The following is a 20,057-nucleotide window of genomic DNA, read 5'->3' as shown; positions in this document are numbered from 1 at the left end:
GCAGCAACCTCCTCAAACTCTTTCCTCAAACTCTTCTTTACTCTGTCTTCTAGAGACCACACTATATCGAATAAAACCGTATACCCCTGGAAGCCTCTCGTAAAAGAGCACAGAGATTATATTTCTTCAGCACATCCACAGAATAGTCATTTTTGTTACTGCTCCTGGGTGCAGTCTTGGATACAGAGGCACCTGGCGACTGAGAACCTTCTATCAGCCTAACAGTCAGATCTGCCATCTGAAACTGACATGGGAGAGGGAGATGCACCATTTATATACGAAAGAACGTTCAGGATGTATTGCAAGTGAAGCACTGATATGAAGGGCTGTCTGCATATCAAATCAACAATTATCAGGACTGCTATACAGGTTGATTTTATATATATTATAAAAATCAGTGCTCGAAGTAAGCTTTTTATTTTAGGTGCCAACAGGCTCCTATTTTTCTCTTTATGGTTGCCAGAAAAAGAAAATGGTTGCCCATAACTGCATTGAAGTTTATTAAATATAAATAAAAACTATTGTTCAAAATAAAATAATATTAATGCATACATTTTTAACGAACAATAATGTGCATCTCTATGTATGTTTAATTTCCATAGCCTATATATGGTGTATAAAGGCCATTTCCCAGGCCAAACAGGGAGAATGGATGAGATGGGAGAGTGTGGAACAACGCAAGATTGGCTGGCAAGACCTATGGTCAATGGAACAGAGCAGGATCAGTTTCCTCATCAGGTCAACATATGATGTTCTCCCATCACCACAGAACCTAAACCTCTGGGTAGGAGAGGATCCCTCATGTCCTTTGTGTTCATCACCTGCAACATTAAGGCACATTTTGACAGGATGTAAGGTGGCTCTTAGCCAAGGACGGTTTACTTGGCGCCATGACCAGGTGCTGCGATGTTTGGCCTTAGCATTGGAAGACAAGCGTAACATGACCAATAAGTTGCCACCTGTTCCATCAAAACATTACACACAAAAGACAACATTCCTCCGCCCAGGAGAGCAACCACCAAGAAAAGGTGTTAAAACCAATCCTCGCCCAGGACAACTGGAAGCTGCTAGAGACTGGAATATGCTGGCAGATGTTGGTCAACGGCTTATTTTTCCACCTGAGATTGCCACCACTAACCTTCGACCAGATATTGTCTTGTGGTCTGGATCAGCATGCCTTGTTCACCTGGTAGAGTTAACAGTGCCATGGGAGGACGCTGTAGATGAGGCGTATGAGGAAGAAACTGCGGTATGCTCAACTAGCCACTGAAGCGAAACAGCGAGGATGGAGAGTTCGGGTTTACCCAGTGGAAGTGGGTTGTCGAGGATTTGTGGCACACTCTACAACCCGGTTTCTCAGAGACGTCGGATTCAGTGGCCAAGAGTTGCGTCGCACAGTGAAGAACTTATCTGAAGCAGCAGAGAGAAGCAGCAACTGGCTGTGGTTGAGACGGAAAGATTCTGGCTGGGGACAGGTAAGTAAGCTGGGCTGAGTTGAGTGGGGGACGGAGGGGGGTGATGCTGGGACGCCAGAATCACCGTCGAGCCCTCTTGAGGTGTCGTGGGCTAGTCGACGAAACACTGAGGATGGAAGGTGCCCACTTGAAAACCCCAGAGATGTACCCTACTTAGCTCAATCCAGACGGTTGTCATGCTGATGCGCCAGGGAGGCAAAATAAGCTGATCCCTGGAGCCAGCATTACACTTCAGCCATTAACACCAGACAGAAGGATATCTACATCATCATATGGAAGGAAACGTAAATGGATGGAGACGCATATGGATCACATTAGTTTACTGTAAAGCTACGTCTTAGTTGGTGCTTATCTTGGCGAGAGCCGAGTTCAAATCAGCATGAAGTTTTAACATCTACTCTCGTGTAATGGAAATCATGCAATACTTGCAGATTTGTTTTTCTAACTTATTTATATAAAAAAAAGGAAGTCCAAAACAAACTTTAGAATAGCTAATAGTGAACATATGCTTGCTTACAATACATGCTTGCTTACAATAACTGCAGTACATTACCCCAGATTTGTTAACTAATCAGCTGAATTGTTGGCACCATGATGGCCGAAATCTCATCTGAACTTTTCATTGAACACCTTCAGAACAGCGTTGCCAATTTGGCAAATTTGTCGCTAAATTTGGTGACTTTTTAAACACAATGGAGATTTTATACATGTGAATGCAACACATCTCTAATTTAGCTACTCTGAATTAAATCTAGTGACATTCTAGCGACTTTCTATTCTAAATTGAAAATACACTTGTAAATAATACTTCAAATTAAAGCCCGTCCCCCATACTATGATTTGCCTATATTCTCCCAACGTGAGCCCCACTGCTGTTCCTATAGGGTATTGTTGTGTTGACTGCAGGATGCGCTTTTGCCTGCCCGCCTTTCCACACAGCTCCACCACTCAGAGGTGAGATCTTTATGATTGACACGATACATCAGCTACCCCGCATCAACGCTGGCGGGGGACGGAAGTGCGTAACTTTTCACGTCGTGCGGGTTAGTATCTAGCAAAACGGTTGTCTTTTTGAAGAAAATGGCAGAAAAGTCATCTAAAAACTATGACCAACATTTCCGGGAAGCCTGGTTAAAGGAGGATGCTTTTAAGAGCTGGCTTAAGGTGTGTTCCTGACACTACAAGCAAAGCTTATTGCAAGCTTTGTAAAACTTCTTTAAATGCAAAAAAGTCATGGCAAAGCACATTGAATACGAAAAAGCATATTTGGACGCCAGACAGGTGCATATTGATTCATTCGTCTCATCATCATCGGGTAAGTTAACTGTTGGAGAAACAGAAGCAGCTTTGGCCTTCTATATTGCTGAACACAGCGCAGTGTACAGTGTTGATCATTTAACGGAGCTGTGCAAAGCTCGATTTAAGGATTCCCATGCATCTCATCTGAGGCTGCACAGATCTAAATGTTCGGCTATCATTATCATTTCATCAGTGAGCTAGTGTAAGACGTTGGTGGCGGTCCATTCAGCTTACTTATAGATGAATCTAATGACATTTCTGTGGTCAAGATTCTTGGTGTTGTCATAACATATTTTAGTGTGAAACAAAACAAGATTGTGCTGTGGAACTTGAAGAATTCACAGCAAATGGAATAGTTTCAGCTCTGAAGAAGACCTAAAAAAATCTTACTGGAAATCGGGACAGACAATGTCTCAGTAATGACAGGGATAAATAATGGTGTTTATGCAAAGCTAAAATCTGAAATTCCCCACCTAGTTCTGGTGCGGTGTGTTTGTCACAGTTTAGTACTGGCAGTCTCCCGTGCTTATGAACAGTCGCTTCCTAAGTTTTTAGATTTTTTAGTTAAGGAGACTTGCAATTGGTTCTCCCACAGTGCTGGAAAGCAAATAACATACAAGGCGGCATTCGCTGCAATAAACGACGGGGCAGAGCCACAGAAGATATTGCGGGCATGCTCGACCAGGTGGATTTCTGTGAGCCAGCGGTAAGGAGAATCCTCCAACAGTGGCTTGAACTGAAAACACGGTTTGCTGTTGCAGGGAAGAATGAGTGCAGTTACATGGCAGACCAGCTCTACCGCCTGTTCTGTGATCCACAAAGGTCGGCCGATTTTAATATTTATAAAAAAACGTGCTGTCAGAGGTGCAGTCTGTCAACAAAACATTCCAGGGAAATAACGTTGATCCAACAAATTGACAGACTTGTCAGGCTTGCCACATCACTTGGACGCAGTGTAACACTTCCTACAGCACAGGTTGATTTTCTCACAGATGACATCCGCCAGCATCTGGATCCTAATCCACAACTTGGATATGAGACCGAGAAAGCAAATCAGGGACGATTCTGTGCCAGAAGCAGCAAAAGCAGCAATTTGAGGGTGCTGTGTTAACTTCACAGTGCTACTGTTACAGGTGATTCAGAATCGTTTGCCAGACAATATAAAAATCTTACGGCAAATGTCTATGTTATGTGTTGGTGAAGCTCTTCAAAGAAAAACCCCGAACTTCTACGAGGACAGAAAAAAGATGAATTGTTGTTCAACTTTATTTTCAAAAGATATGCAAAATCTGCTTTTTTTAATTTTGTATTTTATACTCGTTCATTTTATTTGTGTCCTGTAATGCTAGGACAAAACCATGCTTAAAAAGTAAAAATTTTCTGATTGTACAGTAGTTGTAGGCTGTGAAGCTTACCTGTTTACATAATTAAATACATGTACGTTAAGTGATCAGTTTGCCACTTCCATTTAGACGGATGTAGTGAAAATCATAATAAAAATATTTAGATGCATTTTCCTTTTTTTTTATTTTATTATTTTTTTTTTTAATGTGTCTAGAGATTCCGCATACAGTAACATAACGATCTGTGTGGACGGATGCGCCTGTGACGTAGACACTAAAAAGCTGTATTATTTTTAACACGGGTCCAAAGGTATTTTAATAATAATAATTAAAAAAAAATACAGCACAAAGTGGTCGCCTGTAGACGACTAAAATAATATTTACAGTCGCCAACAGAAAAAATGGTCGCCATGGCGACTAAAATTGTTGCTACTTCAAGCACTGTGTGTGTGTGTGTGTGTGTGTGTGTGTGTGTGTGTGTGTGTGTGTGTGTATCTCATATTATATATATCAGCGATTCAATTTATATTATGATGCTTTTCATTCAAGAGCCCACACAGAACTTTATTAGGCCGAGCTGTGCAATGGATGCTGAAATGTTATTCCAGCCCCAGTGGTAACTCACATGATGTGCTGTGAAACACGACCCAGTCTGATGTAAAAATGACACGGCTGCTAAGTTATGAAATTCTACAGCGGCAATGAAGGGCACTGCTGCAGTAACCAGAGGTCACGGACCATTCTGGTGACACATGTTTTGCCATAACAGTTGTATTTGGAAACTCGCACCCAAATAACAGCACATCAACTCCTTTAAGAAGCGCATATAAAAACACCATTCAGCTTTCCACAGAAGTGCTCAACAAAATGTCCCACTGCACAGCACAAAATCCTTCTGCACTGTTCCACTTTTGGAGGTTTTGTGAAAACATAAAAAACAGAGTGCAAAACAGTAGTGGCTTTTAATATTTACATAATGAGCATTATCAACTGAAGAAATAATATGCAGGAATTTTTCTAAAAACAAATACAATCTCATCCATGGCAGTCAGCATTTTAGACCCCCGCAATTCTCAGACAGCACAGTTCCAATTTGTAGCAGCCTCACGCATGTAATGCTTTGAATGCCCAAAACATAAATATTTTGAAATTACAGATCATTAGACCCCATTTGGAAACAAGAAGTCTTTCCTGGGCTAAAGGAGGGTCACAGGGCATTCCCTGCCTGAGCCCCTTGCTGCTGTAGTGTTGGTTTACAGGAGGATTGCTCAGCAGAATCGTATCCGATGACCTTTGACTAACCCGATTTCACACCGGAGATCAATTCCCTGACAGTTTAAAGGAGGGCTGACATGCACATGGACATCTGAAACAGAGCTTACACCCATCACCTTGTACCTCCAGACCACACAACTGTGGTGACCGAGTGAAAGCTCAGTTATGGACCCAAATTAGAATATAACATTTTTTTCTTTACAGAAATCATCCATGGACTTGTGAAAGAAATCAGGATGTGACAATCCACTGCACCTTTTCTGTCTTTGGAAAATGTAAAGACTCAATCATTTACATAATCCCCTTGGTTTTAGGTTTTACTTTTTCCAAATATGTATTTTGAAAGTGCACAGCTTTTTTAAATTGTCCATCTAAATTTCAATGCAAGGCTCAAATAAAAAAAAAAAAAATAGAAATTGCTGTATTCAATGCAATAACATGTGGGTATTGTTGGGTTTAAAAGAAAAAGAGGAGTAATTCGCTTCAATTTTACAGTTTTTGTTCTTTTGTCTGTGTTAACTCTTTCAGTCCTGGCAGGACCTCAAGGTTCCGCCTTGCCTTAGCATTGCTTAGAGTTCTTAAAAGTACCAATAGAACTGAAGTCCCATTTACCAAAACATATGTAAAACATTTTGTCCTGTTCTCAATAAAGCAATTCCTTTTTTTAATTATCTAACTTGATTTTGCATTCTGCAGCTCAACAAAAATTATTTTGCACTGAAAGGGTGAAGGTGCTGTGAACCAAATTCAGGGGTTGCTCTTAGGATCCAGTTGCCTGTCATTGGCTAGATGACACTAAGACACATTAGCCCTTATTTTCAAAGTGTTTCACCCATTCTTTAAACCAAATCATGTTAACATTACAAAACTAGATGCAAAACACATTGGGAGTGCTTAAGAAAACGTTGGTTTTAGTTTTGTAAAATGAGCAGGTGTTTTACTCTTTCAATAAAAAGGAGTTAACTAAAGACTGGAGGAAACACTTTGAAAGTATGGCCCATTCGCTGATCTAGCCCGGGTTACATATCTATGGCAGGAACATATCAAACAGTGAAATATGAACATAATATTTGGAGTGACTGCAATAAGAACCACTCTGTAAAACAGGGTTGGGTCAATTCCTTTTTAAAATCTATTTCCTTGAAGGAATTGATATTGATATTGTAATTGGTTGCCATGGTGAAAAGCTCTTTTTTTTCTTTTTTTTTTACAGAATACCGCCAATTGCAATTTTGATCAATAATGTGTTGGAATTGATTACAAGAGAATGGGAATTGGAAATTGATTTTAAAAAGGAATTGGAATTGAAAAACAGGAATTGAGCCCAACCCTGCTCAGATTTATTGCACTCATCATAAAAAGGCAAGCGGGCACTGACTCTTTGAAGCTAGTTACTCTTTAAACACTTGATCTAACGACCAGAAAAACTAAACCACAACAAACACACCATAAAGAGAAGTCAATCAATACTGTAATGTGGAATACACTACATTGAAGGCTTACCCTTGTCTGCTGAGGATGTTTTGGGCTTGGTGCTCAATGAACAGGTCATCCGGTGATATGGCTTGCTGTGGAGACTGCAGTGATGACCGGCTGCCATGCCTGGGTGAGCTTGGCACCTCGCCTGTAGAAAAGTCTTTCCCCGGGACTGCGGCGGTGGTGGAAACATCTGTAAACGACGGTTGCCCATAAACCCATGGTTGGGCTCCCGGATCCTGTGCCCTCTTGTAGTTCTCCAGATTCATCATCCTCTCCCTGTCGGAAAAGCAGTCCATGCTCTCCCGGAAAGCATTCTCTTTCGACTGCATGATCTTTTGCTCTCTCACAAGTCCGGTCCTGGTGCTGTACAGCGAGCTCAGTTCTCTGTCCTCCTCCTCCTCCTGCTCCTTTCTGTTCTGCGAGGCTTGGGCATGTTGTTCCAGTGCCTCAGGTCCCTTTCGCATTCGTGGGTACTTGGGGGAGAAATCCGATTCCAGTTCGTGGTCCAGCGATATGCCGTATCTCTCTGCCAGCTGGCGCCTCCGCTCTGCCTTGTACCTGGCTATCCTCTCTGCCTTCGAATCCGTGCCTGCAGTTTCCATGCTTCCCGAGCTATAGGTCGACTCTGTGTGAATAGACTGGGGCTCCGCTCGACATCTAGCTCTGGACTGTCTCTCTGAAGAGGGGTCTTGACTCTCCTGGATATCAAGTTCTTCTTTACTGAACCTTCTTGCTGTGAAATCGGAAAAGGAAAAAAAAAAAAAAAAAAAAAAAAAAAAAAACAGCCAGTCATTTTCAATTGAAAATCGAGGATTTTTACCCGAATACTGCACAAGTCAATGCCACCTTACCTGCGCATGGACTGCAAGGGTCGTTGGCCCGAGTATATCTAGGAGTGTCTTGTTCCAGCAGGCGATGTGAAACTAAACCAGCACAGCTTTGCAACTGGGTGTCACTTTCGATGGCTTCTAAACGCCTGGCAATCCTCTCTTTCCTGCAGAAATGGTAACAGAACATTCAAGGCGTATATATGAATGCTGTAGTAGTAATAGTATAATAGTCGTCATCATCATCATCATCATCATCATCATCATCATAACCAATACAATTAAAATAAGTGTCCACCACCACATCAGTTATGCAGAAAGATCAGATCCCATCACCTCACCCACAGTGATATTAAGGGCTTTGGTTACTTACAGGTCAAAGGAAAACCAAATTCTTTATACTGTATTCCTCTTGTCTGATAAAATGTTGACTACTCCATTCACATTTCATTCATATCTAAGCTTCACAGGAAGTGATGTCATTGTACCTGTTCATTTCCAAAGCAGTATGGCTTTCAGGTTCAAAATGCTTTCTTAATTCTGAAACTGAAAGAAAGAGAAAAAAGTTTTAGAAAATGCACAGAATTCAAAATTGTTCAAGAACTTTGCCCCTGGCATCTACAATATCTATCTATCCATCTATCTATCATTAATGAAATTCATGCATCACCACATAAATCAGATCCTTAAAATTCCACGGCTTGTTTTAGATTCCCAAATTTTACCTCCATTATTACAGACCTAAAAGTGCTGGGACCTCAACATTAAATCATATGACAGCTCTGTAGCAGTTCTGAGCTGGGGGGTGTGGGGGGGGGGGGGGATACAGAAATAGGACTTGACTGAACACGCGCTGAAGTCTTTTCAGATCCAACTTTAGATCCAGACTCTTAAGTCAAACATTACATGTCATTTCTAAACACACAGTTGTTTAGTATGTATAGTTTTAGCCTTTTAGAACCGTAATTAATATATATTATATATATATATATATATATATTATATATATATATATATTATATATATATATATTATATATATATATATATATATATATATATATATATATATATATATATATATATATATATATATATATATATATATTGTATTACATTATCTTTGATATGTGGAATGTAATAAATGAGAAGCAAAATGGTTAGTTTTTCCCCCTTCACTTCACAACGCCATTTCCACGTTTGTTTTATTTGAAGTGTTTAAAGTTAAATTTCAGGTTTTCGTTTGCTTGTTCAGCTACACAAAGAGACACAAGTAAACCTCTTGTTATTACTTTATGAAAAATGTGTCAATGTTTAACTTGAACTGCTATTTGGCATCCTTTGTTTTGTAGTTAATTCACTGTGGTAAAGAAAGGCCTACACAACGTATTCTTTACTCCTGGGATATCTTTCTATTTATGTGTTATATATTGTAATGCCTTGCTGTAAAATAAAGGCACACACGCAGGGGCCACGCCCACCTGCCCCAGCTGCTATGCTGTCTTTGCCTGCGTACAGAGCAATATAATGGCTTTTATTACTTTTGAAAAACTAACAGATATTTAAATTATGAGCGAATATCCGAACATGAAAATCCTGTGTTTGTCGCAGCACCCGGCACGGGTAGAAAATCCGGAACCGGGTACCCACCTTGAAAAAGTTTTGGTTACCCGGGTATTTTTCGGGTAATGATTTAAAAAAAAAAAATGATACATATATATTAGTACACATACATTTAGCCCCTTCAGATCTGTAGACTCGTGTGATCTTTTAGTACTGGAAATATCCAAATTAACAATAACAATAATAATAAAAAAACATCTATGTTTAAATACAGTTATTAATGTTAAATGCGCATCATGCTGCGGGATTCTTTGCGACATATATTGGCCACATTCTGCTGCTGTTGTTAAAATGGCTGTTATGTTCAGTTTTAAAATTAACAGTAGTAAAACACCGCTAGTATTATGTTACGGACTGTCGCAATAGCTACCGTAAATTGAGCCAGCTGGGTTTTGATGGCAGTCGCAAAAGAGACATGTGCGTCTGTTTGGTTAACAATGAAGTCCCGCTCCTGACCACTAAATTCTGTCTAGAACAATGGCATCCAAGCAAAGCATTGGGTGGAATTTCTTTACCAAGCAGGAGAAAATGGAATTTGCACACTGCCAAGGAAATATTTAATTCAAAAGGAGGAAGCACATTTACTTAATGTGCGCCCCATATTTATTTTATTTATTTTGCTTATTTATTTTTAAATAAAAGGCTACTTATTTTATCTTCATGGTAAGAAACTATATCTGCACAATAACTGTAGATAAAGCATTCGTATTGGAAGCCACACGGTTATTAATGGATCAGAGAGTTATCACTGACATAAAAGCAACAGGAAGTTTTGTTGTTTTGTTCCTGAGAAGAATAGTCACCGCAGTTATTATTAGTGAGGTGTACTTGCTGCTCGCTGTGTTATTGTTTTCTCTCAGTTAAGAAAAGGCTTAATGCAAAAGCTTGTTTTAACAATGTCTTTTTTTACTCCAGACAGAGACCCGCGCTTACAACTGTATTGTCATATTTTCTACAGTTTTTTTTTGTTTTTTTTTTTAATTTTCAAATTAATAAATCGAAACCCTGGTAGTAGAGACCCGGGTAGTGTTGGGTAATTTAAAACCCGACGGGTACCCGGGTTTTCAGATATCCGTGCCAACCTATATATATATATATATATATATATATATATATATATATATATATATATATATATATATATATATATATATATAGAGCACAAAGAGTCAGCTACCCAACGTTTCGATATGTGGTACATATCTCTCTCAAGGGAGCACGTGTTTGAATCAAAACATTGGACTTATTATTATTATTATTATTATTATTATTATTATTATTATTATTATTATTATTATTAATTTATATATATATATATATATATGTATTTTTACATGTACTGTAGTGCAACCTGATCCTTTTTTTTTTTTTTTTAAACCAAACTGCAAGATGTTGGTTAAACTGTAGGCTTACTGAGATAAGGGTTGGGGGATGAGAAGGGCAACATATTCTTAGCAGGGTTTACGTTGGATGCTCCCACGTGACTTGTTTTATAATCACTCAGGCTGAATGTGTGCTGGCAGGAGGATCATCCAGGTAATGATCAGGCTACAGTATTCATAGCAGGTATGAATGATCAGAACCTCTCATTAACTAACGTCCCCCCCAAGGAACTGAAAGATTGATGTGTTATTCTTATCCAGTTTGATGACTTTGGTGCTAATATGTCATTATGACATCATTATTATTATTATTATTATTATTTATTTCTTAGCAGACGCCCTTATCCAGGGCGACTTACAATCGTAAGCAAAAACATTTCAAGCGTGCCACATCATGCCTAACGGCGGTGATTCTATAGAATGAATCACAATCCATTCCTATTCCATCATATTCAAACTAAACAGCTGGTGGCCTCCAGTGGGATCCTTTGCTTGGTATCAAATCACATGTTAAAGTGAAATGAGCTCAGAGGCAGATCAAATGGCACCATAGCAAATTCACAACAGCACTGAGAACACAACTATAGGGACAAAAGTAAGACTCTTCAGATTTAGAACATTCTCTTTCAAAAGGCTAGTTCAAGATTAACGGACACTTACTCTGCAAGTCATTACTTGAAATACAACAGTTACCACCAAAAGTTTTTTTGGCCTACAGCATATGGACAGCTTGTTAATTAGTATCCCAACAAGATAAGAGTCAGTATAATACAATACATCCTCCACCAAGGTTATTAAACCAAACCAGGAGACTGACATCATCCACGTCCAGGGTTCTCCCCAGGCCTTTTCAGCCCGGCGAAGTGGCTGTCGCTGCCCGGCTGAAAAAACCCGATCCGCCCGTCTTGCAGATGCTATCGTGCCTTTAACAAAAAGGATTGATTGCGCTTCTAGCAGACAAGATCAGTTGCGCGTTGCTGGGTGAAAAAAAAAAAATCTTGGAACCACATGACAGCTGTGTTCCGTCTTGAGACAACATTTAACCTATCAGAGAGCTGAAGGGGCGGGTTTTGTGTGTTAAGCACTTAGAGAGGCTAAAACGTTAAAATGACTGCTAAAAAACTAGCAGATTATTTTCAAAGCAAAAATAGTGACAATGAATGCAGGGTTTTCAAAATAAGCCGGTGATCGGCGCAATCCACCACCTAATACTATATTTGCGCTGACTTTAAGATTATTTTCGGGTATTATCATTGTCGATTTTTTTTGTCGTATTATTGTACTGTAAGGTAATATATAGTGCATAATAGCTATACATTCCTTTTGTTGTGATAGCGTTAAAATATGTACCCAGGTGCTTGTGAGAGATATTGGGGGTTAACGTATAAAGGCGGTATGCCTTTAAGAAAGGCATGATGGGATATCAGCTGAACACTTGTTAGCTGATAAACAAATGATTAAATGCAGAGGTGCCCAAACATGTGCGAGTACTGTTGTGTAAGAAAAAAACAAACAAACAAAAAAAGAGGTTAACATGAACAGTTGCATTAAAAAAATGTAGGAGAGCAAAAAACAAAAATAGACGTGCATTAAAAAAATGCCCTGAAAACTTAAAGAAAACAATTTAAAATGAAGCAATAAACTCAATAATTACTCTAAAAAGGAAGTGAAAAGGCTACCGTTTTTTTTATTTTTCAACACCAATAAACCTATGATATCTTTCCCCAGTCAAACCATAGAGTGCCTAAATAAGCAAGGTAATTTACCATAATAAAAAACAGTAATAAAAAAAATGTAGAGCAACGAGATAGTCAACGAAAGACAACACATTATTCAAATTCTTTTGTCGTATTATATACTTAAGGTAAGGCAAGTTTATTTTTCTGGTTAAAAGTGCTCCAGGCTAGAATGTTCTGCCGCCCGGCTGTACAGAATTCCTGGGGAGAACTCTGCACATCTCAGAGCTTCCTAAGGTACATCATTCAGGTGCCAATACCATGGAGAAGTAGGTCACTGTGGTGAACTGTACTGTACATCACAATAAGTTAATGGCATGCATAGTGTGATGGCTTCACTTATACAATAAGAGACACCCATTGGCAGGGCAGAACTCATGCATGAGCAACTCGCCAATACATCGGATACCCTCAAGAATGCCCATACCAAGCTTCTGAAATTGAAAGAAACGCTCTCAAAATAGAACTCAAAATTCAAGTGTGACCGGCAGTACGTCTATACTAATGCCACCCACAATATACCCATTGGATAGGGGCAGGTATCCCCACAGTAGATACAAATCAATAATCTACTGTAAGTTTGTTGAAATGCTAAAGTTTCAATGAAACCAAGGATATGTGTTCCCTGTGCAGCAAGTGTACACACTGATCTAACAAACACTGCCTGCCGAGGTGAGAACTTAAATCAGACCAATGGACAGGTCAGCAGGTGACAGACGACTGCATTGACAATACCAGTTCATGGTTTTAATAAAAGCCATACCGCCAACCTTTCTTTGAAACCTTTTATTTTTGGTATAGTAAGACTGATACAGAAAAATACAGCTTTAAAAATAACTCCTTGATATGTATATCTAAAAGCCACACTTGCATGGTTTACAGAAATGCTATAAAAAGAAAGTTAACAGGCCAATGTACTGTAAATTACTGTACACCGTATCCATCATGATTTCGTACACATTTCTACATAAATGCTGAAAAAGCATAAGGTTTCAATTTACAAAAAAGGAAACGTTGCTTTTATTCGGTTGTTTAAAAAGGTTGTACATGGTAATTAACATGTTTAATCAAATTGTAATTCTTGCATTACATTTCTTTATATCCAACACAAAACAAATGTACAAAACACAAACGTATCTTGCACTCATTACCAACATATTCAAAGCATGTAGCAACAAGAAGAAAAAGATTCACTGACCTTTTGGAAGCACTGCCAAAATACTAGCATCAATGTCCTGTGTGCTCTTATACAACTGTTCTTTGTCTTCGAAGGAAAATTCTTTCTGGAAGCTGTGTAGAAAACACAGATGATTCAACAAACTTAAAACAGTCAGTTCATGATAATCACAAAACCGGAGTTGGAATGCGACGTTTCAGGTTACCTCTAGTTGCCATGGATCATTCATTTCACAATATTTATGTTTTCTATCAAGTTTCACCACATTAGGTCTGTCTCTACTTCATTCCAGTGGAAATATATATATATATATATATTTAATAATATATATAATTCCCCCCCCCCCCCCCAATGAATGAATGATTTTGAAATAAACATTAAACAAGTCAAAGTTCCTTTAAAGACTGGTAGTTGCCCCCAGGACAGCATTGACAAACATGAGCTGGTAATCGGAAGGGAGAGCTGGAGAACATGGTTATGTATTGCTCTATTATACAGTAAGTGGAAGGGGGGGATGGGGGGACGGACTACTGGCACACCAATGTGGCTCCGAGTGTGTGACATGTGCCCTGTACATATGATGACATTTACATGGAATAGATTTAGTTCTCTGTACCTTAGTGCCCTCCTTTGCAATAGTCTTGAATTTCCAAATCTGATGGAAGGCTCACTTTCAAATCCTACAAGAAACAAAAGGCGGAGCAACATTTTACCGTTTCAAACAATCATAAAAACGTTGAAAGAAATCTTTTAAAAAGGGATCAGTCAGATGGAAGAGTCTCGGGTCACTTACTTTGAAGAAGATACATATTGTTTATTGGAACATCTAACGCAACAACAAACAAACTCAAATCAAAAGGTTGAAACTTTCGGTCCCTAAATCCTGATAGGCTCTTTAAAATCTCCCTTTTGCCTCGTTTGACTATTTATAAAAAAGGATTATTTCGGATTCCCCCAGTTATATACCTCACTGCATTCCCAATGAGGCAGGTACTATTACATTCCCGTCCTTTGAAGAGGTAACCCCTGGACAGGTGCTATTTAACTTCGGGAGAAACGTGGTGCATAAATGCTTAGGATTCACTTTTTAAACCATTTTCTGTTTGTCATCACACCCTGTTGACTTTTTAAACTCAGATTTAAGAGCATCCTCAACACCTCACTACAGCTCCCAAATCTGTCATATCTCCAAGTACAGCTGGTACACCAGAGTGTAACCAATAACCTGTCCCCCTGCAACAATGCTCATAGAACTATTGCGGTTCTTGCATCCACTGGGGAAAACAATGAAAGTAAGGTGCAATAGATCAGCAAGGAAGTTGAATATTATGCACACACAGAAATAGTTCAACTATAAATGTGTGTTGAAACCCAACATGTATTGGACTTCCTAATTCCCTACAGTTCTACTTAATCGCTTAGCCAATGAAGCATCAGTGACCTTGGCCTACATTCAGACTAGGTGGAATAGCTTAGTTTTTAAATGTGCAAGCTAATTGCCATCAAAGTTTAATATCAACCATATTGAGCCACACCCCAAACAGCACTAATGATCTGCTACTAGATTCTGACAGAAGATAATAGACCAAGAGATGCTTCAAGGCATGTTGGAAGTCAAGGTCATCAGCACACCACAAAACAGGGGTTTATACAGTACAACCCATAACTCAACAGGGTTCATTATGTGGTAAAGATCAGATTTTTCAATTATTGTTTCACAGTATTGGGCTATTTTCACAAAACTAAGGAATGTCTCATTAAGGAGTGTTCTACAAAATACCTGTTTTTATTAAATTAACCAACATTTGCAGTCCCTTTAAATGTTTAACTGTTTTATTTTCTACACTTTAAAAAAAAAAAAAAAAAAAGCCACAGTCTTAGAAAAACCTCAAGATGCGACAAAGCGAATTTGAATTTTGCAAAACAAAAGGTTACAGTTCAATCACCAGCAGCTATGGTAAAGGACATTTAAGTTCCTTTGTGCTGTAAAAGAAAAAGCTCTAGTTTATAGCCCGAGGATAACCTATGCATACATCAGCTTCTATAAACACAGTAGCTTCTCATCGTGTGTTCTGTCATAATGAGGAACGATCCTTGGTTACATTCTTTTAGATATGAGGTTTTGCTACTTCAATAACTTGCTTGCAACTGCACAAGGTGCTTAATTAGGACTCAGTAATAACTATGTCAGTCATGGCAAGAAAATATAGGCCAGGCATATTGCTTTGGGTCATGGATTCCATCCCAACCCATTCTGATTGGGCACAGTTTTAATTCACTTCAAGGCAAGGCAAATATTTCCTGTACGTGTTCAAGTGTATAATTTATTCTAGGTGGTTTATAGCCAATCTTTAGCAAATTGTGCTCTGTAATAAATGTTTCTATATAAAATCAAGACAAAACAATGATGAGACATATGCTTATAAAACCCCAGATTTATGCAAGGTAGAATTTCTTGGCTGTAGGCCTGTGCTGTTAAAATGAGACAGTATGGGGCTAACCAGAAACAGCCCTGGGTAAAAATGACTGCAAGGCAATTGGCATGCAAGAAATCTCAGAGACCATGGACTTTCAAACTTTTCATACACTACAAATTCTGTCATTGGTAAATAAACTGCACAATATACCCCTTCTGACAATCTCAGATCTACCTGGAAGGCAAAGGGCATTCTCATTTGAAATGATGTATAAAGTATTAACAGTTTTTATTTCAATGATTTGTTTATGGCCCCACCCCAATATCAATAATCAGCCAAACGAAGCTCATAACTACTCTAATTATTCACCACGCCTTTAAATATATTTGCCATTAAAACTTGAGAACAGCAAAACATTTATTGCATAATTTCCCTGATTTCATGTTTTTTGCTTTAGTAGAAAACGTTGTATTAAATGCTTCAGTTGACCCCAGTAAAATACATGGCCATATTTCTATTGTGAAAAAAAAAAACACACACACACAAAAAAAAAAAAACCTCACACACACCTGCAAAAATCTCCTCAGCAGGTTGAAAATAACCTGGAAGTCCCTTTGTTAAGTTTTTCAGGTGACTGCATAATCAGCTTCCCTCTGTCACATCCTCAGCCCAATTAAACTACAAAGAAGCAGCTCATAATGGACTTGTCTAAAAATATCCACCTGCTAAAACCCACCACATACTGTACTGTATTGATGTTCAGTACTTCAATTATCCAGCCCACACCCTGAAGTCAACAGAAATCTAAATGATCAACTTTCCATTACCTTTCTAGAAGAACATTCTCTGACCCTTTGCACTAAATTAAAATACAAAAAAATGTAATATGTATAATTACACACATATATATACACACAAATGCACACGCATGCCTGTGACACCTGTTGTGAATATCAATCAAATCACAACACCTATCAAACTCAATTCTTGATGCTCACTTAAAATTTAAGTTCATGCTTTGATACAAATAGCAAAATACTCAAAACTTTACATCTCTACAGTAAACTGACCATGTATGATTAATATCTTTGGAACCTCAGACTACGCAGTACAAGGACACAAGACAAATGTGCTGTTCAGCAGCATATTCTCTGGCACTTACCGTCCCCACAGTACTTTCTGGCTCCCACATAGTTGGAAATCCAGCGGTTCCTGAACATAATTGCAGGAGAAGATGATGTTTCAGCAACAGTACAGGTAGCAGCTAATTTTAAACCAAGACACAGCACTAGCAGGCCTGTCTGTACTGCAGAGCGAGGAGATTCCTACTAGCAGTTCTGAACAGACTGGAGCTGTCAGGCTATTATTGGGCTCAGGGAATAGAGCAAATGCATCGCAATACGCTGCAGGGGCAAAAGCAGCTCAGGCTGGTAATCAGATTACAGGCAACAATTAGGCACAATAAAATGCTAAAACAGCTTGGATCTGAGTGTTCAGGAGACTGAACCACGAAAGAGCTACAAATCTGTGGGCAGGCGGTAGTCACAACATAGGTTTCCTGGGAAAAGATACAGCATGACAGCTACACAAGTGAGGCTCCTTAAGCAAAGAAGAGAAACAGTCTTCTCTAATGGATAAGAAATTCCACTGATCTCTATGTAATCAGAAAAGTGCAAGGAGCGCTGAGAGAGAGAGAGAGAGAGAGAGAGAGAGAAACACAAAAATCAGCTCCCGGGCTGCCAGGGGATTGGCTCAGACTAATCATATCATTATGTTAAATACTTCGCCTATCTAATGTTAAGCCAAAAAAAATAATGGTTTTCACAGTTGTGATTCATAGACAACATATGAGCAAAATTATGGAATGGAATTGAAATGGAATAGAATGGAATAGAAAGAAAGAAAAAAAAGAAATGCAACAGATTCCAGAATGATTCGAAATATTTTAATACAAAGCAGAACATGTGGGGCAAGGCAAACCCCACAGATTTAAGACCGTAGCCAGCTGTTGTATTTACTTTTTTAAATGGCATTTTATAGAAAACGTTATAAAATTGTAAAAAGGCAATTATGCAAGAACAATACAACAACTCCATCTGTACCGGTTTCTTTTATATAAAAAATAAATAAAATAAAAAATCTATTTTTTTAAGACGCTGATTTATTAGCTGGACAAGGACCAGAATCTGGACCTTAAATTGGGCACAAAACCATAAAAAAAGGGGGTGGTGGGGAGGCGTTGTGAGAATTTTAAGGAATAGTTTTGGGGAATTTCCATCAGGGGTGTGGTCAGAAATGATACTACCAGTACTAAACTGACATAAATAAGGGCAAACATGATGAATGCAGTGCAAAACTGGCAATTTAAAATCAATGGTATCTTGTCTATTTTTATGGATGGAGTTAACAAAAAAGTTTCCAGATTATATAAATTTTTTTCCCCCCCCAGTAAATTATTCACAAATGCTCCTCATTACAAAAATCCATAACGATTTTACTTCATGGCCATTTTGTCCTGAGACTAAAGAACAATAAATTGGATAACAGGAGTATTTTTCATGCATTATTTATTTTCCAAGCTGAAAGCAATTTGTTCACCAAACATGCCAAATTCCCTGAAACCCTGCCGATATCAATGGGTAACGCTAAACATTACAGCAACATTACAGTAATTCTCACATTGCCTTCAAGCATGTCATGTAATCCATCAGGCCAATTATCAATTACCGGTACTGCAATCCTTTTAAAATACTGAAAGTTATTGGAATGATTGGCTTCACACTTTTCAGCCATTTTAGATTTCTGTAAGTGGCCAAGTACTGCTTCCATAAATAAAAATAAAAATTAAATAAAAACATAATAACCAATTACAGAAAAAATACACCAAGTCTGTACAGTACTCAAATACTTTTTCAAGTCATCTTAAGCTTCTTACAGAAACAACCAGCTGTACATTGGTTTTAAGGAACGCTTAGAAAAGGAATTTGTAAAGGACTTGCTTGCTTGACACTGCATATTAAATGTACACCAATACATACTTCTCTGCCAGTATATTGAAAGCAAATTCATCATGCAAGTACAGCTTGTATTTCAGGCAATACAGTTAAATCATGTTCAGGGTTGGGGTCAATTCCAAGTCCAAGTCCTTCAAATGATTTCCTTTGAAGGTCTTGGAATTTGAATTGATTACAACAGAATGGGAATTGGGAATTAATTTTAACCCAACCCTGATAGTTTTTGTTTACGATCCAAGATCATTCTGTTCCAGCCTCTTCCAACAGCAATCTTCTTTAATATCCCCTGTATCTCATGTACGGGAGGACATTCGATTTTAAGTGGTACCTTTATTGCATAAAAATATGTCTTCACACAACATCCAAAACCCTACTGGAACTTTAGCTTGTCTTGAATCTTTCCCCTCAGGCACACACTGTTCATTGTAAGAATGGGCTCTTGAGATACAAGCCCTATCCAACAAGGGTTGAGACATTTGCAGCAAACCGGGGGCCAGAACAGGGCATCTATTGCTCATCTTACCCTAGAAGCTTTGAAAATATATTGGTATGCCCAATATAGATAATCGCCTCCTCTTCAGCTCTTTGAAAATGTTTTAATGAGCACTACCTCCAGTGGCATCTAAAACACATCTATATGACTGGGCAGGGTGTTTGTTTCTCAGAATCGCTGAGGATGTCCCTCTGTGGCTGATGCACTGTATGTTAAGTTATATTTACTTTTTTGTTTGATTTTTCATTTTACAAGCCTGGTATCACATTGAAAATCATACAAAACCAACAATAACAACGTAACCTGTCATGCAGGTGCCTTTGATGCCCAGTCATTTTTTGGTTAACAACAAGATGAAATGGTAAAAACTGGAATGCTTCATATGAATGCATTTAAAACTAAAAAAAAAAAAGAATAAAAAATAAAGAAATAAAAATGCACCCCCGGGTTACCTTCAATGTGACCATTTTTATGGTTTTTTTTAGTTGTGTAATTCAAGAGAAAGCAGCTGGCAGACA

At 38.4% G+C, this 20,057-nt stretch overlaps 1 protein-coding gene across 1 annotated transcript in view; it reads right to left on the bottom strand.

The window, feature by feature from the left end:
* LOC117400185 (supervillin) overlaps window positions 1–17,632 on the bottom strand; it is a 63,256-nt gene extending 45,624 nt beyond the window's left edge. Inside the window, exons 1-6 of the mRNA XM_059023239.1 lie at window positions 17,195–17,632; window positions 14,232–14,295; window positions 13,637–13,728; window positions 8,187–8,244; window positions 7,723–7,865; window positions 6,896–7,604 (exon numbers count right to left, since the gene is read on the bottom strand). Coding sequence (XP_058879222.1) covers window positions 6,896–7,604; window positions 7,723–7,865; window positions 8,187–8,244; window positions 13,637–13,728; window positions 14,232–14,295; window positions 17,195–17,252 — 1,124 coding nt within the window. The 5' untranslated portion in view covers window positions 17,253–17,632. The remainder of the gene's footprint in view (window positions 1–6,895; window positions 7,605–7,722; window positions 7,866–8,186; window positions 8,245–13,636; window positions 13,729–14,231; window positions 14,296–17,194) is intronic.
* Between the last annotated feature and the right edge of the window lie 2,425 nt (window positions 17,633–20,057).

The sequence above is a fragment of the Acipenser ruthenus genome, chromosome 4 (assembly GCF_902713425.1).
Source record: "Acipenser ruthenus chromosome 4, fAciRut3.2 maternal haplotype, whole genome shotgun sequence".
NCBI lineage: Eukaryota > Metazoa > Chordata > Actinopteri > Acipenseriformes > Acipenseridae > Acipenser > Acipenser ruthenus.
Note: the sequence above shows the minus strand (reverse complement) of the source record. Positions and strands in the feature narration are given on the sequence as shown.